Raw genomic sequence first — 24,077 nt, 5'->3', positions numbered from 1 at the left:
GGAACCCCTCTTATAAATAGTTGTGATGAATTCAAATGAGTCTCGACCTGAAATCAACTCTGCACTGTAGAGATGGAGCTTGTAAGTTAGCAATCTATTTGAGGATGAGTGATCAATCCCAGTCTATCACCACTCTTTATAAGACAAGGTCCAGATTTATCATTTCTTTGCAAAGAGCTATTAATGTGTTAATTGATTGTGTTGTCAGATGATTGTTAACATCCTGTATTCTTTTTTTAAAGTGCAATTTTGTAATTACTTAAAATAATTAGTGTACAGCAAGAGTGTATAAAATTAACCTAAAAAAACCCCTGTTACCTGGCATTTTGGGGGCCAACAAATAAGGAGTATGAAGAGATTCCTACGTACTGAACCCAAGCCAGCCTTTTAGTTTCATGCAGGTGCTATTCTAAGCATGCAAGTACAGGTGCGTCAAGTATTCTACTCACAGGTTGATTTTAATTGAGATTGTATTCAAACTTGCATCATCTCTTTATGAAAGTACTATTTGAAGGTCATATTTTGAACATAGTATCAGTAGGCACGTGCAACTCAACATACAGAACAGAATATTATTTGTTGTTTGGTACTCTTTACTCTGAATTTTATTGTACACCCATGTTGTACTCAAGATTTTTGTTCATTGAGACATGTACTGCATTTTACTCATGAAAACTATGAATTGATGTGACATCACATGTTCTTGATACTGTAATCAAGTTCTTGCCATTAAAATGTGTGTATATTTACCTGTAGTTGTATATAACATAATGTGTACATACATTTGAAATAAAACTATTTTTTCATACAAAATACAGATGTATGAATGGAGTACTCTTTCCTACTTTTGGCTTTCCAATGCACATGGGTTCATGTGTACAGCAGTAGAATATGATTAGGAGAATTCACACAAACAACACAGTCACAAATGACAATAACAGAGATGAGAAGAGGAAAAAGGCTGGCTAAAATCTAAAAGGACAAGAAAAGGGAATCTGGAATGAGATTAAGAGAGAGAGAAAGAGAGAGAGAGTGTGTGTGTAAGTGAGAGGGGAGACAGACATGTAAGAATCAAGATAATGACTTGACAGGAAAGGGGTAATACATGTAGGAGAGAATGGTTTTTACATCTCTTCTCTGTTTTTATTAGATATTACACTACATTGATGCTTTTATCTCCAACGCTCTCCTCTCAAATAATGAAAATGAAAAGTTACTTAACATGAATATTAGTACCCATTTCCAGCATTTCACAAATTTATGTCTTCCTATCAGGTACCCATTTATGAGTACTGCACCCCCCCCCCCCCTCTCCAATCTCTCTCTCTCTTTCTGTATCTCTCACTCTCTCTCTCTTTCTGTATCTCTCACTCTCTCTTTCTGTATCTCTCACTCTCTCTCTCTTTTGAATATATTTCCTTTCCAGTCACTTTTTCTTTGTACTTAAAACCAGTCTCTTTATTCTATTTTGATCACTTTCTCCCACACAATAAATGACCATCAGTAGTACCTCACATACAAACATGCACTTTCTATCTTGGGTCTCGTTTCACTCCCATTGGAACTTAATTCAATGATGCACTGGAGAGCCTCTCTTTCGTTCATGAAATAGCTGTTGCATTTATTCATTATTTTGTGTATACAATGATATGAACCCACAATGAATGTCATTCTAAGTCTAATTACAGATTTACCAGAAGCTTGTAGTCTACTACACTCTGGACTTGACTGATTGATTACAAAAATATGAAAAGCTTCGAGGGTGTATAACATAGACATATCATGTAAAATGGTCAGAGACCAGGGACCGTTTTCTCAAAGCCTTTTTTCATTGACAAGTGACGAAAATCAGTTACAAATCTGCTGATAACCAATCAGAAGTAAGGATTTCACTAGCTTATAACAAGAACTGTGTCACTGATGAAAAGTTTTGTGAAATGGGGCCCTGGTCACTGGTACCTATCATGAGGGTGGTCCACAGACTAAATGTCAAACCTGTGAAGAGCAATGTCCCATGCAGCCAGGAGCTAGGGAGCAATGGGGGTTCTTAGATACTCCATGGCGCAGTCTGAATCGTATGTTGAGGCATTGTCAATCACATTTTATGACCAATATTTCATGAATAATCATTGTGTCCATTTCTATTTTGTGACATTTTGAACTCCTAGTGGACTATCCCTGTATAATACAGCTCCAGCTTTCTTCAATAAATATACAAAGTTCTTGATTCTGGTCATTTCTTGTTGGCACTATTTGATATTTCAAAGCAAATATGAAGGTGCATGAATCTCTCATAAAATTATTTGTTCATTTTTGTTCATTATCTACAAATTCAATTTCATTTTTTTGTTGTTGTAATGGTTGAAAAGATTTGTATTATAGCCCCCCCCCCCCCCAACACTGTTCCATCCATGTAACAAGCATGATGAAGGTATACAATTCTTACAACAGAAAACTCTAAATTTGTGTAATTTAGTTTTTCATACACTCTGAGGGTACATTTAAATTGATTATTGACTTCAATTGTAGTTCTATAAAATTGACAACAAAATTAGTACTGTCTTATAGAGTGACAAAACGTCAGTCTATAAAATACATAAATAAGGATCTCAGAAAATAAGTAATTCTTCCTGTTTAGATTCAACCACATGAATAATTTTGAATACAGAAGTGTCGATAAACAGAAATGGCAGAATTCTTAGAAAAAAAGTACAATTCATTTTTCGATTCAAGGTAATATACTGGACATTTTTCATTTCATTTTTGAATACATGTACATGAATCATACATATTTATTAATTCTTGCATTTTAAGTACAAATTGTAAGGTTGTAGTCCCATTTCATGAGCACAAAAAATGGCATTAAAAATGTATTACCTTCAGTAGTGATGTAACATAACTTGTATCCCTTCAGGTCGAGTACCGGTAGGTGGGACTATGTCAACCAATATATCACTTATTTTCTCTAAGACATTATAAACTTGTTACATAACAAATGACTTGGGACCTATTTATACTGTAACAATGTTATACTTGTATCAGAAACCCATACCAATAAAATACAAAGAAATTAGACTGGCAAATTCCCATATTATGATGAGTACATGAATGTATAACAGTACGACTAGCAAATTAAAAGAAAATTTCCATACAACAACTAATTGGCAAAATATAATTGATTGAACGACACACTGGCGTACCTCTCTGACGGTGGGATTACAAAACTATGGGAATCTTCTTTTTGTTTGCTTTTTTCTGTCTCGTTTTTTTCTACAAATATATTTACAACATAAGTTAACATAAAAAACATGACACAAATTTGGCAAAATATGTTTTCTATGATCTAGCACATACATAGCAATGCATTATTTGGAGTATACATCATTTATTGATAATCGCTACATGTATATACTGCTCAACAGCTTCCGACTTCCAAATAATCAATGAAAACAAATACAAAATATAAACACATATTAAATAAACTGTACAAAAAAAAAAATAACTAATGCTATACTGCTGATTTGGCAGTTTTTATGAAATTTTGAGTTTGGGGGAAAACAAATTATTGCAAACAAAATATGCATAGCAAAATGGAAGAATGAAGATTTTAAGAGATAAAGATAATTCCAGCTCTTTATTTTCAGCTTGACGTGAGCATTTTAACATGTTTTGAAAATACGCTAGTGCATTTGGTGCAAGCATCAAGTAATGGTTCCTGAAGAGTATGTGTAAGATGATAGAGAAAAGCTCATCGTGCACTAAATGATCAGACAGCAATCTAATGTGAAAGAAATTGCAATGTCAATAGATGTGAAATATTATGGAAATCTTTTTCACTGAACTGTAATTATCAACCTTTCAGTCAGAGAGAAATCCACATCAGTTTTCAAATCAGGGGGCGAGGCTTTTCATTCATGTTTCATCACTAGAATTCAGAGCAATTCTATTTGAAGGCCTACATAACTGACGAACCTTAATCAGCAATATTTTGGATGTTTAAGTAGGCAATGCTAATGATATTGAAACTTCTTGAAAAACTGGATCACACTCTGATCAAGTGTGTTTCGCTTGTTTTTACAATCTGCTTTGGATTTTTATTTTTATTTGAAGTTCATGCAGAGCCACCATTTTACATGAATTTTTTACACACTATTCGGTTTCTGAGATTAATCATACACAATATTAAATAGTATCAGCAAATTGAACAAAAATATATGCGCTTAATGGAAGCCTGCTTTTGTTTTTTGTACACCGGAACAAACCAAAAAAGCTATTAAAAGAATACAAAAATTCCTATGCCTTTCACTCGCTCGCTACCTCCTATCAAAGACATAAGCAAAAATATATATTTCCTGAAGAAGGGCAATCGTATATGCCAAAGAGAAAATGGCTACATGAGGCTCTTTGAAAAAGAATCCAAGACATAGTATGACGATAGCATGACGATAAAACGACAACCACACCGAATTTCCCTACAGCTTATGGTCCCATGAATTATTAACACAGAACAGTAATTGTTAGAACAGAACTGAAGCTCGCTCAAATCTTCATTCTCAAAATAGTTCTCAAGATATTGTAATGGGGTATAAAATCAAAACATTCTGCCTCCTTCGGTCTATTCATTTTCAATAACTTGGCCTCCACTTTACGCATGATTCAATTTCCTACTTATTGTTTTACTTCAATGTAAAAGATGCTCCACTACTTTTCATTTAACAACATTATGTGTATACACATAATGATTAAGGATACACAAATTACTGCCTTATATATCCATTGACCACACACGCATGCACACTTACATACACGGGTATTCAAATCATGATTGCATTCTCTAATGGCTGGTATATTTGGCACAACTGATTCATCTTTGTTTTTGCAGTCAGCAAGAAGGTGTGCATCCGAGGGCCTTCATTCATTTAGAGTTGGTAATATTGAGAATTTAAAGTCAAGATTTGGTCCATATTAAGCAACATTCCTGGGCCTCCTTCTTAAAGAGTCTGATATTACTGGGTACCTTATATTCAGGATTTGGTCCTTTCTTTCCAACAAAGTTCATACCTTATTACATTTCAAATGTTCCTTCATGGTCATTTTGTGATTTGAAAAAGTAGACGGTGGATTTCAAATGGCACAATCCCAAACCAAATTATGCAGATATAAAACACAGGGGGATAAATGTACATGTACCATTCCAAAGCATGTAAGGAGGTGTGGCCTTTATGACTTTAACATATATCTACCTGTGGAAGAAATCTTACATATGTTCTTCAAAACATCATTTTTCCTACAAAATTTAAACACCTACTCATCTATTTAAGACATAGTGATAAACAAGTGAGAGCATACAAGTCAAGAGAATATCCGGATGACTAAAATTAGATGATGAAAAATGGCATTCGCGTAGAAAAAACTGAGTCAATAGACAAAATATGGCATCAAATATTTGACAAGTGCTACAGAGGACATCATCGTATTGTGTAGATATGTTGTAGAAAAGCCCATGCAAGCAAGCTGAAACAGATAGATAATCTTTAGCGTAGAGATGTAGACATAATTTCCTTAGCAAGCACCAGCATGACTGTGTAAATAGAAGCTTCGCGATTCAGTTTTTCCTCCTACATCATGATCTACAACAAAGAAACTGAATATACTGTTTTGTAGAATTGTTCATGCTGTTTCTAGCCGTTTCTAGCTGTTTCTTGCTGTTTCTTGCTGTTTCTTGCATGATCCACACTTGATAATCTCTCAGCAAGCTATGACACTATAGCAATGATCTATCATTAATGCAGTAAATATGATCCATTCCGGTCTCTCACAAAATAATACTTTGGCAATCACATCCTCCTCCTCCTCCTACGGGGTGGGTGTGTTCGTATTTACACAATGCAAGATAAATATACAATAATGCTTATATTCTTCTAAATTACAAGTTGCATGAGTCTTTGCTAACAGGTGGTATCCACGGAATGAACCTGTGCTCTCGTGCGCATGTGATGTGACCTCCGTGGCAATACTGTCTGTGGTGGAGGCTCTATCTTGGGCACTATTGATTGCGACAGTGGGTTATCACATGAGGGCGGGCTGCAATCCCGCTCTAAAAGCGCAGTTCTACAAGTGTCACTGGGTAATTCATTGGACCGATCCACATGTAGCATTCCAGGCGGAGGATCAACAATGTTTCTCTCCGGCGATGCCACCACAGGATCCGGTTCAACGTATTGATATTCACTGTCCTCGTGCGGTGTCATGGTGCTGTAACCGTGGTCACTTTCGCTCGGTGCTTGGCCTTGGCGGCGCCAGATACGGATTCCATGTCGTATTCGCTGATGGTACGGACTAGGGTGATGTAAGGCGGCAAGTATGATGTTCCCCTGGCCATCTGCAAGTGAGATAATGAAAAACATATCAATGAATATATATTTATGCATCATTTCTCCTTTAACCCTTACTGTACTGGGCTATTTCGAGCACTCTCTGACGGCTTTCATCGAAAGGGTGCGGTGCGGTGCGGCGCGGTGTGGTGTGCTCAACGCACCCATTCGATAAAAGAGGGGGGCCTTTTCTCGAAAGGGTGCGTTGAGAGCGGAGTACCGTTTTAACACACCCTTTCGATGAAAGCGGGGGGGCTTTTCTCGAAAGGGTGCGTCGACTAGTCTTTCGCATCAGTCGTTTAAAATGAGGATCTCGGACAGAAGGTAATAGTTGCCAATTTAAGTATATCGAAAATGTATTAAATAAAATGGAATGGTCTTGATTACAGAGTGGTCTCTTTGATGGGGAGACAGAGAGAAGGAAAAAAGGGAAAGGGAAAGGGAAGATAAAAGGAAAGAAAGAAGAATAAGAAGAGAAGAGGGAAACGGGGGGGGCGAAGGACTCTTGCCCCCCCCCCCGCCAAAAATAAATCAGAGAGAGAGAGAGAAGGGAAAGGGAAAGAGAAGATAAAAGGAAAGAAAGAAGAATAATAAGAAGAAAAGAGGTAAACGGGGGCAAAGGGTTTTTGCCTCTCCCCCTCCCCCCGCCAACAAATAAATAGGAGAGAGAGAGAAGGGAAAGGGAAGGGGAAAGAGAAGATAAAAGGAAAGAAAGAAGAGGAAGAAGAAGAAAAGAGGGAAACGTGGGCAAAGGGCTTTTGTCTCCTCCCCCCCCCCCCCCCCCCCCGCCAACAAATAAATAGGAGAGAGAGAGAGAGAGAGAGAAGGGAAAGGAAAAGAAAATATAAAAGGAAAGAAAGAAGAAGAAGAAGGAAAGAGGGAAACGTGGGAAGGGCGAAGGGCTCTTGCCCCCCCCCCCCCCGCCAACAAAATAAATAAGAGAGAGAGAAAGTGAAGGGAAAGGGAAAGAAAATATAAAAGGAAAGAAAGAAGAGGAAAAAGAATAAGAAAAGAGGGAAACAGGGGCGAAGGGCTCTTGCCTCCTCCCTCCCCCCCCCCCCCCCCCGCCAAAAAATAAATAAGAGAGAGAGAGAGAGAGAATCTGTTCTGATCCTGGTCCTGATCCTCAAGAGGGATATAAAGATGACCAATAAGAACGATATCGTTCGAGAGAGAGTGTTTGTTGCTTCTAGAACATTTTAGAATTAAGTCCCATCACATTGCAGTTGTGGGGAGGGACTATGATTATATTACCCCCAGAGTCTGGCTTTGAAGGTTTCGACTGCGTCGCAGGCAAAGATGCTGGGGGGGGGGGGGGGGGGGGGGGGGGGGAGTAAATTCCAGGCCCGTATGGTTCTTGGAAAGAAGGTGAGTCGATATATATCCGTCTTGCATTTTATGTTGGAGAAGGAGAGGGAAAGAGAAGATAAAAGGAAAGAAAGAAGAGGAAGAGGAAGAAGAATTTGTGTTCTGCCAGTGTCACAAATAGATATATAAATGTGCTCATCTGACGATAATTTGATGTATAAAACCCCTTACCTTCTTGGGGCTCCGCCCCTTGGATCCAACACCAATTTGTGTCCTTCCAGTGTCACAAATAGATATAAAATATGCTCATCTGACCGTTATTTATGGCCCAAAACCCCTGAGCTTCCGGGTGCTCCACCCCCTGGACCCCACGCCAATTCGTGACCCCTGTGTCACAAATAAGGTATAAAATAATAATTATTTAATGGACAAAACTCCTGAGCTTCTGGGGGCTCCGCCCCCTGGACCTAACACCAAATTGTGTCCTGCCACTGTCACAAATAAGGTATAAAATTATGCTCATCCGACGTTAATTTTGATGTTTAATACCCCTGAGCTTCTGAGGGCTCCGCCCTGTGAAAAAAACGTGTAAAAAAAACACGTTAATTTTTACCGTTTTTGGGAGATATCCCTCCCCCCCTGGCGTTCAAGGGGGGGGGGGGGGGTACGATTTTTCAAATTTTTGAGGGCCTTAAAAAAGATTAGTGCTCTCTAGTAATTTCGCGACTACTCCGGAACCGCGGCAGATATAAAGTTTTTCTTTCATGACTTTTTTCTTTCGAGTCTTACGCATCTTTTGAAACATTTTTTTTGTTGAAAATCGGACGTATAATTGCGGAGTCACGTGACCTTTTGTTTTTGCATGTCAGCCCTAAAATCGCTCATTTTTGTGATTTATGTACCAAACATATGGAAATACCATTTATTTAAAAAAAAAAAAAACATTGGTTATTTGGTCTTGTTTCAAGTAAATGTGTTCATTTTGGGTAAAAATAGTTGAATTGTGGTTAGACATGAAATGAAATAACAAAATAATATAATACATAAATACAAATTATCAAAACAAGAGATAACATAGGGATAAACTGGCTCTTCCAACTTTGTTGTCGTATTATTATTCTAACGAATATATGAAGTGAAAAAGAACGCTCGAATATGAATTATATATGATTTATGGGTAAAATGTGAATTCTCTGACCTTGTTTGCATAAATTACCATAAATATGCATTTTCGCGGCGATCGGCTGTGAAACGGCCGAGATCTTAGGGGACCCCCCCCCCCCCCCACCCTCAAGTCCACTCCAATCACATTGAAAAAAAGTATGACTTAAATCATCTCTCTCATCATTATACCGCTATAGTATTCATGTTTTTAATATTATTTATTGTCCATTAAACAAGTTCATAGAGAAAATACTTATCTCTCTGCAACATTAAAAAAGAATCTTCATTAATATGTCTTAATTTGTATTGATAGCCTTGTGGTCGCCAACAGTGGCGTAGGCAGGGGCGTCTCCAAAGGGGGGTGTGGGGGTGCGACACCCCCCCCCCCACCTGTCAGGATATTGTCGGTAAAATTGCGCTGCCGTCGGGAAAAAAGAGAAAAGGGGGAGGGGAAAAAAGAGAGTAAAAGGGAAAGAAAAGAAAAAAAGAAAAGAAAAGAAAAAAAGAAAAGAAAGGAAAGAAAAGAGAAGAAAGAAAAGAAAGAAAGAGAAAAACGAAAAAGAGGGAGAATAGGAAAGAAAGGAGGCAAGAGCCCTTTGCCCCCGTTACCCTCTTTTCTTCTTCTTCCTCTTCTTTCTTTCCTTTTATCTTCTCTTTCCCTTTCCGTCTCTCTCTCTCTCTTATTTATTTTTTGGCGGGGGGGGGGGGGGAGGGGAGGGAGGAGGCAAGAGCCCTTCGCCCCCGTTTCCCACTTTTCTTATTCTTTTTCCTCTTCTTTCTTTCCTTTTATATTTTCTTTCCCTCTCCCTTCTCTCTCCCTCTCTTATTTTTTTTTTTGGCGGGAGGGGGGGGGGTAAGAGCCTTTCGCCCTTCCCCCGTTTCCCTCTTTCCTTCTTCTTCTTCTTTTTTTCCTTTTATATTCCTTTCCTCTTTCCCTTTCCCTTTCCCTTCTCTCTCTCTCTCTCTCTCTCTCTTTTTTAATTTTTTTTTGGCGGGGGGGGGGGGGGCAAGAGCCCTTCGCCCCCGTTTCCCTCTTTTTCCTTTCCTTTTATCTTCTCTTTCCCTTCTCTCTCTCTCTCTCTCTCTCTTATTTATTTTTTGCCGGGGGGGGGGGGGAGGAGGCAACAGCCCTTCGCCCCCGTTTCCCTCTTTACTTCTTATTCTTTTCTTTCTTTCCTTTTATCTTCTCTTTCCCTTTCCCTTCCCTTCTCTCTCTCTCTGATTTATTTTTTGGCGGGGGGGGGGCAAGAGTCCTTCGCCCCCCCCGTTTCCCTCTTCTCTTCTTATTCTTCTTTCTTTCCTTTTATCTTCCCTTTCCCTTTCCCTTTTTTCCTTCTCTCTGTCTCCCCCATCAAAGAGACCACTCTGTAATCAAGACCATTCCATTTTATAATTGGCAACTATTACCTTCTGTCCGAGATCCTCATTTTAAACGACTGATGCGAAAGACTAGTCGACGCACCCTTTCGAGAAAAGCCCCCCCGCTTTCATCGAAAGGGTGTGTTAAAACGGTACTCCGCTCTCAACGCACCCTTTCGAGAAAAGGCCCCCTCTTTTATCGAATGGGTGCGTTGAGCACACCACACCGCGCCGCACCGCACCGCACCCTTTCGATGAAAGCCCTCTCTGACTGGGGGGGGGGGGGGGGGGCCTGGGAGGCCCCCCCCCCCTATGATCTCGGCCGTCGAATGTCCGATGAACGCGAAAATTTGCATGTTTGTAGATATTTACGTAAGGAACAAGATGGTATAATTAGTTTTTTCCTAATTTGCAAATTTTTGTCGTTATAGCCTAATTAATTATGCAAAATGCTAATTTTATGCATTTTACAGAAAACTCTACATATTTGTCCGTAGACTTGTGAAGAATCTTGAAAATGTATTGAATAAATATTTCCTTCATCTCAAATTCATGAGGTTTCATTATTTTTAAGATATTTGAAAATGCATAGGTTAATTTGCATAAATTATGAATATGCAAATTACGCATTCATTAATTTAAAATCTGGAAATAAACAGGGAACTAGAATCATTACAAAAATTGTCAGACTCCACTTTTGTAATGTTGAAACTCATTATTCATATGAAACTTCTTTTCTAACACAAAATAGTTATTTGATGTAATTAATAATGATAATTTATGCAAATTTGATGCGATTTTCAACTATTTATTTTCTTATGTATTTCATCGTTTTTTTTTTTCTTATTATATCTATTGTTTTATTTCTAATGTATTCTTTTGTTCTGAAATACATCAAGTTACTTTGAGAAACATATAAAAGCAATTTGATATCAATTCATATCTTCACATTTCTGCTTGTACATGAATATATGCAATTATAGCACTTTTTTGATGACATGCGCATACTAATTGTTATGTAACACCTTACAGGTATATCCGATTTCGACGAAAATGGTATCAAAATGTGCGTAAGACTTGAGGGAAAAAAGTCATGAAACGACAATTCGAAATTCCGAGCGATTGCGGCGCGATCTCCGAAAATGTCGAGGGGGGGCCTCCCAGGCCCCCCCCCCCCCCCCCCCCCCCCCCAGTACAGTAAGGGTTAAATACATTTATTTCTGGGAGAAAAATTCAGAAGTAACAATAATAATGGGATTTTCTTGGTGCCAAATTCACTTGAGGCACACTTGAGCAATAACAAAAAATGATGAAATGCAAAAGCTCCTGCTACACGTTGATCAAAATACTCTGATTTCTAAGAGACACATTTCTTTAACTGCAATGTAAACATAATTCCATACAGATTATTATGACTCCATCTAATTTACTTTGTCATGAGAAAATAACTTTACTACACAGACAGGATCTTGGTGATAAGATTCCTACATATCAATGACCTTCCAGTACTCCACTGTATTGTATGACACTAAAACACACTTGTAGTCCCAGTACAGAAGGTTCAATTTTTACCCCATCTGCCACAGAGCACAAAACTATGTACAGTCAAACCTGTTTTAGTGACCACCTTTCTACAACAGTACATGTTTTGTTTCCCTTGAAAATGGTTTCTCATTTAAACATTTTCCGAAGGAACCTGTCTATAAAGACCGCTTTTTGTGTTTCCCTTGGGCAGTCACTATAGACAGGTTTGACTTTATCTTGGCGGAAAGTATGATAGACAATCAGAGAAAGAATGAAATGCTAACTCACATGCTCCTGGTGGAGGCTGGTTATCAGGTGCATTGCTCCCTCCAGCTCCAGCATCCACCTCCATCCCATCACCCCCATCTCCATCCCCTTGTGTCATCCTGACGGAGGTATCCGATCCCTGCTGAGCCATCTCACGTCTCCGCCTCTCCTGGTTGTGAACGTGATGACGGTAGATGTAGATGACGAGGGCTAAGGAGAGGATGACGGCAAGGAGGGCACCAGCCACGGGGCCAACATGGGCGTTGGCACTGGTCTCAAAGGTGTAGGAGCGACGTGCAACCACTAGATAGTGAGCAAAATCAGAGTTACGGCGCTGTTGCTGAAGACATATCACAAGGACAATGCACACAGCTCAAACAGACATTGGTCCATTATAATTTCACTGAGATCTACAAAATTTGTACAGCAACCAAATGGTGACAGTGAAGGTTGTAGGAAGTGAAGGAACAGACTGAAACCCTTTGTATAATGTACAGGCGCTGTAGAAACATTTGTCAATAGCTACATATGATACAATTGTAGAATCTTCATTGTGTCTTTCACATTTGCATGAAGGATATGAATGTTGGGAACTGTGAATTCCGCAATAGAAGATCCAGAACTGTATGATTTCTTTTCTTTAGTGTATTTTTTATATGGGGATCAGAACTGCTGACGTCCGGTCCACTTTATAACAAATACCCTGAAATAATGTGCACTGGATTCAATTTCAAAGAATCAATTTTCTAAACTTCAACCAAATACAATATCTCATTTTAAAACTAAACCCATTGACAACCGAAGTTGTGACCTTTAAAGCGGGACTGCACTACTTGTAGCTACTTGCACCCTTTTTAAAGCAAACAATGCCTAAGCGGTACCCGTTGGTCCCCCATGATTCTCTTTTCCTTATGTTAATTGAGAGCTGAGTTACTGAGATAACCACCTGTCAATGACCCCGCAGGGAGATCTAGTCCCTCCTGGCCTAACAAGTGCAGACAGGCTTTAAACAAATGTTGCCAGAGTCAATGTTGGCTGACCTTGGCCACTTACCTATGTGATCACCATACGGCGTGACAGCACCCAGCACTCCTCCAAAGCATTCCCTTTGTGTAGCACAGTATGGATCTTTGAGTAGTGTGCTCCCATCTTGGCCGTACTGACACCATTCACAATCTAGCACACCACGGCATGTCCTGTCATGGAAAAAAGCGGAGGAAACTATGATTCCTTTCTCTGACTGAACTGAGAATGTTACGAAGCCTGCTTCACTGACCTGTGTAGAAAGACCACCTGCATATCTGCCAGCTTTATTAAGCAGAAATAAGGAATCTCTCAGTGCAAAATTGGAAATACAGTATTTTCAGATTGAGAGGGGAACCTTGGGTCCTTGATTTTAGTTTGAAGGCACAACAAAAGATGAATCAGTCCTCCAAAATAGGAATGGTTGGCAGCTCTGCACCTGACTATGAAGACTGCCGGTTATATTTCTCTTTACAATAATATCCTACACTAGGAACCCTTCCACCCCAATCCCTCTGGACACATTGACCTCAGAGCTTAGCTTAGCTGCAGTGTGTGTAGACTATAGCGTATACACATGGTCTTTATAGGTTTTACCAAGTGAAGGTTGCTGTTGGTAAAACCTACATCCCAGAATGGTATAGTTTTATACTTCTCATTAGTTTAATATTTCACCTGAGAAGAAAAAAACTTCACAGCAGCTTAGTATTGCTGATATCTTTCTATTTTTTTTTACATCACAAAGATTTATTTATTTATTTATTTATTTTTTTGAGGGGGGGGGGGGTATTTTTGGGGGTATTTTTTGTTTTGTTTTTGTGAGGGCTTATGAAAACTGTACATGACATTTTAAAAGAAACCTGACTTACCCAACAGCGGTTCTCAGCCCACACTGAAAGTCCAGACATTGAGGGAGATCTTTGGTCATGTCTTCATCAAGTTTAGGTAATCCTGTGTTCTCTTCCATTCCAGGACAACTTGGGTTACTGGCAAAATAAAAGGAGTAGAGATAAATGAAAGTTAGACATGGGAAAGTATATATATATATATATATATATATATATATATATATATATATATATCTCATCAAAATATGGAACTGTCCACATCATGAACAAGGTAGTGATCCTGAATATCTGTGTTTACATCAACAGCATCATTATTACAGCTCAGTTTTATGTCTACTCAGTATTTATTATTTATTACAAAGAAACAAGCTCAAATCATCACCAGACAATCTCTCTCTATTTCTCTCTCTCTCTCTCTCTCTCTCTCTCTCTCTCTCATTCTCCTCCTATCTCTCTCTTCTACCTCTCTCTCTCTCCTTCTCCTTCTCCTTCCCCCTCTCTCTCTCTATGTAAATATTTCTTTCAGTTTTATGCAATGAAAATACAAGCCAGGCTAGAACCAGTGTAATTTTAGAGAGCCAGAAACATCACAATTTCATGGATTTGAGCAACAACAAAAGAAGCCAGTATCACTCATGTCATCACTGTCCCCATCATTACTACCCAAGTGAATGGCAATCTTACCTATCATCATCTCTATTGAGGATGTCTCCTGTACAAGCATCCAGATCAAGGGCACATTCACATGGACATTCACATTCTTCCTGCTCCATACGATGACAGTTCAAACAAAGTCTGTCAGTCTGTAAAGAAGTGATAATGAGAATGGAACTATTATTGAAGGGTGTATGAGAAATAAGCTAGTGGCTATCTGTCCTTATGATTGTGGTATAAAATGCTTCCAAAGTAGATGGATGTGTGGTGCAGAGGGCATCTTGTAAATATGGGTTATTTTAACCTTTTTTTCTTTTTTTTGGACTTGCTCACAACTTGTACATTCTTTGTAGTCTCAGGTATTTGGGGGTTTATTATCATATCATTGCACAAAGTCTCCTACAAATATTAAACTGTTTAATGAGAGAAAACACTCTGTTGAATGGTACTATCTGTATTACATAACTTATATTCTAAACATCTGATGAAGATACTTCCAACATTCATCAATCCTTATATTTTATACATTTAGATAGATTTGAAGAATTGCTGTCATTTAGCTTCAATACAGCAAAGAAATTAATATATGCCACTTTGTCCAATCAAGAGTTGAGTAATGTTTTGGTTTAGTGACATGTCTTCCCCATGTGGTTGCTGTAAGTGATCAAATAAATCCTTACCATGCTACAAGGGCAGAAAGCAGTCACAAAGTCACATGTTTCATTGACCACGCCCACAAAGGTATTACTGTACGGCACGGGGGTCATCTTGTACTGGATACAATGCTCGCTGTGGAACTTATTAGCTACTACACCATCCTGGTAGCTGCTGTTGAAGGAGTAGTAGCGTTGGACGGTGCGGTTACCGAAGCGGTTGCAACGTAGCTTCTGGACAAACTCAGTGTGGTACAGGACATCGTTGGATATCAGTATCTCCTGTTTGGGTGGAAGATAAAAAGTGGTTGTTCATCAGCAATTATATTTTTCATAACCTTTTGATAATGTGCACATCCCAAATTTACAAAAACTTCACTAAAGATTGATTTTCCTGTATGATAATCAAAAGTGAGTATTCAAAGAGAGATGATGACAGGTTGAAAATGATTCATGCAGACATACAATCACAAAGGTTTCAAGACATGGTGCCTAATTCCAACTTAAAATTACAAAATGAAACCCTGCAGCAATGAACTTCCCAAATATGTACACTTCCTCTAATTCTTCAACTGCTCCAAGAAACATTTTTCTTGTTAATCGTAAAATTTCAAGTTGATCTTTCGTACTGACCTGATGTGTTATATGTTGTTTCTCCATAGGTCCTCTGCCTAAGGGCTCAATGAAATAAGGATGTGCTACCAGGTATCCCCTCTCATCCATGACAAAACATCTGAAATAAACCAAAAGAAAAACAATGCATGGTGATCAGATAGGCTCCTACACTTACATGTACAATCTATAGGTATACAAATTCAAATCTCTGACAACAGTAATCACACAATGCAAGCTGTATCTCTATCCTATGTAATGAGCATGGCAGCTTAGAACTGATTCTTATGATTTTCTAAGGACTTCCCTTATTTTAAATGGTAACTTTAGGACCTGGATTGTAAGCAACAGGACTTTTTAGTTGGAATTGGTATTTGGAATGTACAAGTAGATATGCATTTTTAATCTAGTAATTGGAAACTTGTCTGTTTAGATATGAGTTCAAAAGTCATACACATGGGCTGAATTGTTAACTGCTTATTGGTTTGATGAAGTGCACACATAATGATATAATAAATGATATTACACTAAGAGATGTGCTCTTAATTCATAAACATGGATGAGTTGCACATGTGCATAGCATACACACACTCCTAAGTCTTTGGGAGATCGTGCATGCTCAGGCCCGAAACTATGGAATAACTTAACGTAAGAAATTATGAAATCATCATCGATTAAATGCTTTTAATTCAAAACTAAAAGCACATGTTTTCATTTGACATTATGTCATAGATTCAAAGCACATCAAGAGCTCTTGCAGCACAGTAGAATACATTTGCGTAGTGTCTGCAATTTCTAAATGTTTACTATTATCATTGTGAGTTGTTTACCTGATATGTTCCTCTTCACAGACTGGCAAGGTATCCACTAGGAGCTGATAGAAGTATGGCAGAGTGATATCAATACCCATCACTGCTACAACATGGTCTGTCTCAGTGTGGTAGCCACTGGACCTGAGTGGTAAGATACAAACATGTTGTTGAAAATAATATCGCTATGAGTAATATATTTAGCAACAAAGTTGTTGTTGTAGTGCTCCAGAAATAATGTAAAGTTAAGAAGTCAAACATATAAAATAACTGATACATCAGAAAGTCCCTTTGTAAAACATTTTGGCAAGTTATCAGTACTAGGATGACCCAGTCATTGTTCCAAAGCATGCCTGACAGTAAAATCTCATGTTTTGTTCAGTGATTTTGTTTCTAATTATGTAAATTATTTGTAAATATTGTGATTTCTTTTAATTTTCCAATACAAAAAAAAAAAAAGTAAAAATAGTTTAACCGAAAACCGTCCGCTTTTGACTAGCGGTTAAACGGAAATATCTGTGATGTTACAACCTGGATGAAACATACACTGACAAACTGTAAAGGTGTGATGAATTACAAGTTGATTGATGCATTGATGTCATGAAGCTCAGTGCAGAACTTCTATAATAGAATTGTCAAAATTACAGGTATAAAGAGGAAGATATTTAATGACCCACCTTCCTTCAAAGATGACTCTACTGAGTGTGACAATGTAACCAGCGCCCCCATTGTCCAGATAGGGAGAGGATAGCGTGATTCGACCTGGGTTTTCAAGGGCTCTCTTATACCTGTGAAAAGAAACAGAATTATTGCATTTTAAATATGAAAATAGAATAATCGATAATGGCAATCAAGGAATTTCCTGCAATGTATACTCACACTAACAAAAGAATTTTTCAAAAGTATCGAAGCCAGTCACAGGAAAGTTAACGTATAAATATTATAGTTCATGGATTCATTCAGCCAAATATTTCATGAAGTTAAAGAGCTCTTTACTTTCACTCCCACATTTTTTTTTTTGGTTGTAATATATGTCTGTCTTTTCTCTTTTCTCAACTACATTATTACAATAACTCCAATCCAAGCACGGTGGCTGGAAAGGTTTGATTGCAGATGAACTCACCAGGGTCTTCTTGCAGGGTCAAAGGTCTTAGGCATCAATGTCCCAGGATAGATCCATACAGCACCACTAGTAGTAGCAACGTACCTGTAAAATAAGAGTTAAATGGTGTATGTTTCATACATATATAAATATAAATAATCATAATACATTGACACTTTATAAACATGCAAAAAAGTTGAGTACAATATTACGTATCTCTTCACTTCCATCTCTAAAGGTGGTTTCAGAGAAAAGAAGCTACTAAGAAAATTAGACCCACATGTTTCCAGTTCATCAAGAGCAAATGTTTTATAGAAATTGCCATCATCTTTACAACAACATAAATTCTCCTAGTGATATATTTATACATAGCCTGGTTTGAAACACACTATTTGTCTCATATCTAAAATGCACAGGTGTCTAAAACTAAAAGGAGAATGATATAAATGCACTGCTTTGTGAATGCACTCCAAGAGCATGCACACATCACATCCAGACTTACCTTCTAATGATGAATTCATTGATGTCACTCTTGAGGATTTGTTTGAGCCAGGTCTTCTCAATGGCTCTGGTTGCTGCTACATCATTCTTTATTGTTGGCTGTAATGATAAGATCAGAAAAGAAGGGTGACTTTCAGAATACCTTGTTAGATGTCGTACAGTGTATGTCTATCAGTTATCATTTATATGGAAAGTAGATCAATTTTCAAGAGTCTTGCTTTTACTACTATCAGGTAATCCTTCTTTTGCTTTTTTATAAAAACATGTACATGTATGTTGTATGCCTACTGCATAATGGAATGTCTACAGGTACATCGTGTATTATATTCTTTAATTTAATAAGTGTGTGTACATGATATTTGGACGAAGTAGCATAGATGGACGTCATACACCAGTAATATCCCACTTCCAATGCACATTTTAACTTGTGAAAATGATTGAAATGGATATGGGTTGGATGCAGTGTAGAGAATGAGGATACATTTCATTTTCCAAACTCAACCCCCCACATACATCATGAATAATATGACAGCAATACCTGCACAGCCAGAGAACGTTTCAATAAAAAGGTATAATGGCTCAGACTGGTTTCTAGTTATCTATTACAAACTCACCAACCTGCAATGTTCAACATGTACATCTTATTCTAACAGATATCTCTGTGGCCATCACAGCACTGCTTTCCAATAGGGCAATGTACTCTACAAAGAGGTGATTGAGAACTTTTCACAAAGCCTTTTTTCAATGACAAACTACAAAAATCAGTGACTAATTTGCTGATGACCAATCAGAAGCAAGGATATCAGTAGCTTATAACAAAAACTGTCATTTGTGACTGATGACAAGTTCTGTGAAACGCCCCCCAGGTGGATTGCATCTTCCTTACCTTTAGACCAGGGTTAGCAATGAGTCTGGTGTTATCACTGAGGTAAGCCACATAGGCCTGGACGACTAGCTTGGTTTCCTCTTGACTCAGGTGTTCATAGGGAGAGGCAAAGCTCCCTGCAGATAGAAGTAGACTACTACCATCTACAAACGAAAACATACAGAAGTGATGTTAGGAAAAGCTACATGTAATTATCTTACTAAATTTACACTTAAGAAATAAAAAATACACATGAGATGTAGGAACAAGGTTAGGTTTAGATTCTGACATCTACCTGCAATTCTATCTTAGAACAAATGACTTGAAATTTTTCTTAAAACATGTAACAGTACCTCAGTCACAAAGTTTTAAATTTAGATTGCTTATTTTTCAAAATTGAGAATTATGTAAAGAAAAATCAAGATAATGAAAAAGGTAAAATGACATGTCACTGGGCACCATAATTTGGATAAAGTAAATAGTGGTGTTTTATTTTGCGGTTGCAATTTTATACAGCAATGAATGATAAATTCAGATGCCAGTACCGATTAAACCTGTCATTTTATGGCAATATAAGCACATAGTTGCCAGAAAAAAAATCCCAAGAGGCTTGTAAACTTACCCATCGTGGAGAGCTGCTTGAGATGCATGCACATGTTGGTAGAGGGCAGCAGATCTAATCTATGGTACATCAGACTATCTCCAGAGGGCACTGTTTAGAAAAAAAGAAAAAATATTGAAATAAATGACTATGCATGAAGCATTACAATCTCATGCTCCAAAGATTGAACCTTACAAAGGAGAGATATGCATCATTGAGAATTAGCAATGTCATACATAAACCACATATAAAATATTGAAGGCTCTTGAAATTGCTAGTAACATTTATTTTTCTACCTAACCCTTTCTCAATAGCATTCACAAGTCACCTACATGTATATTTGTCCATGTACATGATATTGTAAAACAGTCTTTCTATTAAAGAGCATGAACTTGAGTATGTTTATTATAAATTCTGTTGCATAAAAATTAACGGCAAAATTTTATCATCCTCGAGGAAAATGAAGGACCACCACTGTATCTTAATGTGCATCCAGTATGATACAGGATCACTTCTTTGATGCACTACTTACCATTAGTATGTCTGAGGTTGAGTAGGTCTTTGTATTGTGATAAGAAAACAGTACAGACTGTGAATGGAGTTCCCTCAATCTGATCAAAAGAATCAAAATAAAAATTAACAGATTAATAACAATAAGTCAATATAGAGCCAAGACTGACATATTTGCAACATTCTGAGACAGATACTGAAGGAAGGAGATAATTACAAAACCAGATTGATAAACCAACATGAATATGTACATGTTATAATACAGTTAATGTAGACTATAATATTCATAAAGGTAAGACTTTGCTTTTTGATAATGAACTTTTGTCTGCATGACAATTTTTTCAAGGCTTACTATTACTATAACCTTACTTTGTTTACAGGCACAAACACATATAAATCTAAAATCCTCACATAGCAGCAACGGATCCCCATTCTACTTACATGTTTCCATGAGTACTTGGCTTGTGTTGTACAGTTCTCTGTGATGGGCAGGACGGCACTTCCTGTCTTCTCTCTGGAAAGATTAAGAGTCATTTAATAATGATAGGTTAATTTATATAGCGCAGCTACTATATGAATATACTCTACTGCGTTTAATAAAAAGTATCATGTTATCACTGCAGCTGAGCTGCCATAATAAGGTGCTAAAGCATGGAAGGAATTCCTTCCTATTGGGAACTTATTTACTTGAGAGTGGCAAATGCAGATTAATGTCTTGCCAAAGGACATTAGTATGGCAGTGGGACTCAAAACATGAACCATGTGATCCACAGTCCAGTGAAGTTTATGTTTAAGATATAAGTATATAATATGTTTATTATAGAAGTATTGGAAGAATTCAGTGTAGGAACTGTTAGAATAATTCAAATTACATGGCCAACAAATGTATGTGGTGCGATCCTCAATCTGATGACAAGGGTTACGCAGTGATATATCTGAGAAGCACTAATGAGACATATAGTAGTGCTGGTATGAAGTGCTACATAGATCCAGTTTACCATTATCACTATTTATAATGTCTAAAAACAAGATTTGAGAAATAAACCTCAGAAAGTATTGTGTAACAAGCAGTTGTGTGTACCTGACATTCCGAATCAGACGAAACTCTCAATATTCTTGTGAGATTGGTTCTGAAGAAAAATATTTTAGGTATTCTGATATCGGTAAAGATATAAATGGCAGAAAATATTACCGGTATATATATGCTATTTTGACTCACCTGAGCATGACTTCTTGCAGCTTATCAAATCCAACAGACTGTTCAAAATGCTTGATACTAGTAAAGATTGGCTGTTCAGTGACTAGCCAGGGCTTCGGTAACGATGGATGCATAATGGCAAGGCCTGTATTCAAACACAAGAGGATAGAGAAATTACATAAATAATACATAGTGGTACTAATTACTAACTTCTATAATTCTACCTACATTACATATACATCATGGTAGAACATGCATAAAATCTGACCAAATATAAATTGCATTTCATACTAACGAACAACTCACATTTAACGACACTTTCAAGCACACACGTACTGCTCAAATTAATAATTTTCCACTAGAAGAACAACAAAATCAAGTTTACTGCCTCACTGGAAAACACATATATCAGGGCAAATTGTTAGTGTCTATAGTATACTCTAATATATCAAAGCTGTCTTAGTGGCCACCTCTGTATAAAGGCCACCTGTACATAGTGGCCATTTTTTTGTCTCCCTCAAGAAAGAAATGTGAGTTGTAGAACCTGTGTAGAAAGACCACTTGCCTACAGCGGCCACCATTTATGTCTGCCTTGGGTGACCTTAATAGACAGGTTTGACTGTAAGTTGAAACCGGACAGGGCTTCTTTCTGCAAGCTTACCTTGGTTATCAATCAAGAATGCATAGGAGCGATCCCCCTCCTCAAAGTATGTCACATCTTCTAAGATGTCAGCCATGTTCATATCCAGACCAACGATACCCAGCACCTGATCATTAGCATAGCATGGCCTGGTCAGACTCATTATCAAACCTGCAGGAGAAGACAAAGAGACAAATCATAGCATGTTACAAGTCTTGAAAGAACTGTCGACAGGTCAAACAAAACAACATTTTGGGATTTATTATTTTTTCATGAACGTAACAAATAAAAAAAAAATGTATTTAAAAAAAATGATAACAACATTATCAAGAAACATCTACTGGGACAAATCCATTTTTCACATACTTAAAAAAAATTACAAAAGTTGGTAAGGGTATGAATGATTTAGTTGTTAACTATATATGTAGATAAGAACTAACCTGAACCAGTATAATCCATGTAAGGTAGAGAGAAGGATACAGGTGCTTGTGTAGGTTCCTGGGGTAATACTGTATAGAATGTTCCTACAGTCGATTCTAGATGGCTTAGCTGGTTTAGTACCGTCATCATACCAATCTGAAATTAGAACCAGTAAGAATAAAGGTCAGTAGATTCAGATGCACCTTCAGCCTGGCTGTACAAACCAGACCAGACACCTGAAGCTGTCAGTGATGTATAAGAAACCTGAAGAACACATGATTTTTGCAATCAAGAGCAGTGTTTTGGCTTAAGTTATACTAAATTATAGAAGCAATTTAGGAATTTATGAAAAAGAGAATGAAGACTGTTCTAACAGTGTGTGGAATGCCTGTACATGCATCAATATTCTGAAGTGTGCCACCTCTATGTGCAATCATAAATTATCAGACCAAGTACCGTTAGTCGTTCTATTCATTCAGATGGTCTAATCAAAATAAAGGAGAGAAATCTCTAACCCTGCAATATAGCAAGGGTGAAGGGGGTATCATTTTTAGTCATTTAAATGGAGAAAGGTACAGGATAATATGCTTCTTTGACAGAAGAACAGTGCTTCAGGGAAATGCTTCTTGGTGCATGTAAGGATTTGAGCTGCAAGTTAATTCTGTTACACTTCAGTTTGTAGAAAGACTACAACACATGACCCTGTTCTACAATACCAACACTGTCCAGGGGCATGAACTAAGCAGCTCTTTCATCAAACTTCAGAATGGAACCCCCCAAAAGACTACAGGACAAAGAGCCCTGTTTAAGAATACCAAAGCTGTCCATGGACTTCTTCAAAGCTATTATTACATCACCCATTGTGCGACCCCATGTTAATCCATCATAAGAAAGCCAAGTCCCAATATTAGGATTACAGTGAGAGAGAAGAGAGAGAGAGAGAGAGAGAGAGAGAGAGAGAGAGAGAGAGAGGTGATGAATGGGTGCTAAATCCTATATTGTGTCTGTGTACAAATGGGTGCTAAATCCTATACTGTGTCTGTGTACAAATGGGTGCTACATGTAAATCCTCTATTGTGTCTGTGCACAAATGGGTCGATTATTAGAGTCTGTGCTTAAGTGTGCTAATTTAATGGGAATGGCCAGGAACTAAATGTTTACTGATCTCCCTAAGACAGTTATGCCACATATGGCATAGATGGTAAATTTAAGTGTAGGGAAACAAGCATTTACAATCATACAATATGTCCAAGATACTTTTTCCAAACCATTCCTGTAAATCACTGATGAAGAACAACAAAGAGAAAAGCTTCCACACTCTCTCAAAATGTCAAGAGGCTCATCATTTCAATAAAAATCTTGAATATCCTGTTAATTTTTGGATTTTGTTTCTTATTGATGATAAACATAATAACAAACAAAATGGATGGATTGTAGCGCTTATATCAACAGCCCAATGTGCTCTATTACTATTGCTCTAACTAGGCTACAGATTTCAGTGTCGCAGCAAGGAATTAATTCCTACTGCTACCCACTCAACACCTTGGTGAAGAGTGTCAAATGCAGATTGATATCTTGCCAAAGGACACTAGTCAGTAGTGCTGTGCTAGAGCTGGAAGCCAGGACCTTCTCATCTTCAGCCAAG

General features: G+C 37.7%; 1 protein-coding gene across 1 annotated transcript in view; it reads right to left on the bottom strand.

Annotated features, from left to right (window-relative positions):
• Positions 1–1,595: 1,595 nt before the first annotated feature.
• Positions 1,596–24,077, bottom strand: part of LOC105441177 (VWFA and cache domain-containing protein 1) — a 64,648-nt gene continuing 42,166 nt past the window's right edge. The window contains exons 11-28 of the mRNA XM_030996493.1: positions 22,453–22,588; positions 22,034–22,183; positions 21,394–21,517; positions 20,616–20,688; positions 20,197–20,275; positions 19,686–19,775; positions 19,085–19,227; positions 18,200–18,297; positions 17,719–17,802; positions 17,273–17,383; positions 16,617–16,739; positions 15,808–15,907; positions 15,202–15,456; positions 14,552–14,670; positions 13,889–14,005; positions 13,050–13,192; positions 12,018–12,299; positions 1,596–6,382 (exon numbers count right to left, since the gene is read on the bottom strand). Coding sequence (XP_030852353.1) covers positions 5,949–6,382; positions 12,018–12,299; positions 13,050–13,192; positions 13,889–14,005; positions 14,552–14,670; positions 15,202–15,456; positions 15,808–15,907; positions 16,617–16,739; positions 17,273–17,383; positions 17,719–17,802; positions 18,200–18,297; positions 19,085–19,227; positions 19,686–19,775; positions 20,197–20,275; positions 20,616–20,688; positions 21,394–21,517; positions 22,034–22,183; positions 22,453–22,588 — 2,661 coding nt within the window. The 3' untranslated portion in view covers positions 1,596–5,948. The remainder of the gene's footprint in view (positions 6,383–12,017; positions 12,300–13,049; positions 13,193–13,888; positions 14,006–14,551; positions 14,671–15,201; positions 15,457–15,807; positions 15,908–16,616; positions 16,740–17,272; positions 17,384–17,718; positions 17,803–18,199; positions 18,298–19,084; positions 19,228–19,685; positions 19,776–20,196; positions 20,276–20,615; positions 20,689–21,393; positions 21,518–22,033; positions 22,184–22,452; positions 22,589–24,077) is intronic.

Source organism: Strongylocentrotus purpuratus, unplaced genomic scaffold (assembly GCF_000002235.5).
Source record: "Strongylocentrotus purpuratus isolate Spur 01 unplaced genomic scaffold, Spur_5.0 spur5_scaffold_3, whole genome shotgun sequence".
In the NCBI taxonomy this organism is placed as follows: Eukaryota; Metazoa; Echinodermata; class Echinoidea; order Camarodonta; family Strongylocentrotidae; genus Strongylocentrotus; species Strongylocentrotus purpuratus.
The sequence above is the reverse complement of the archived record's forward strand: the minus strand, read 5'-3'. Positions and strand labels throughout refer to the sequence as shown.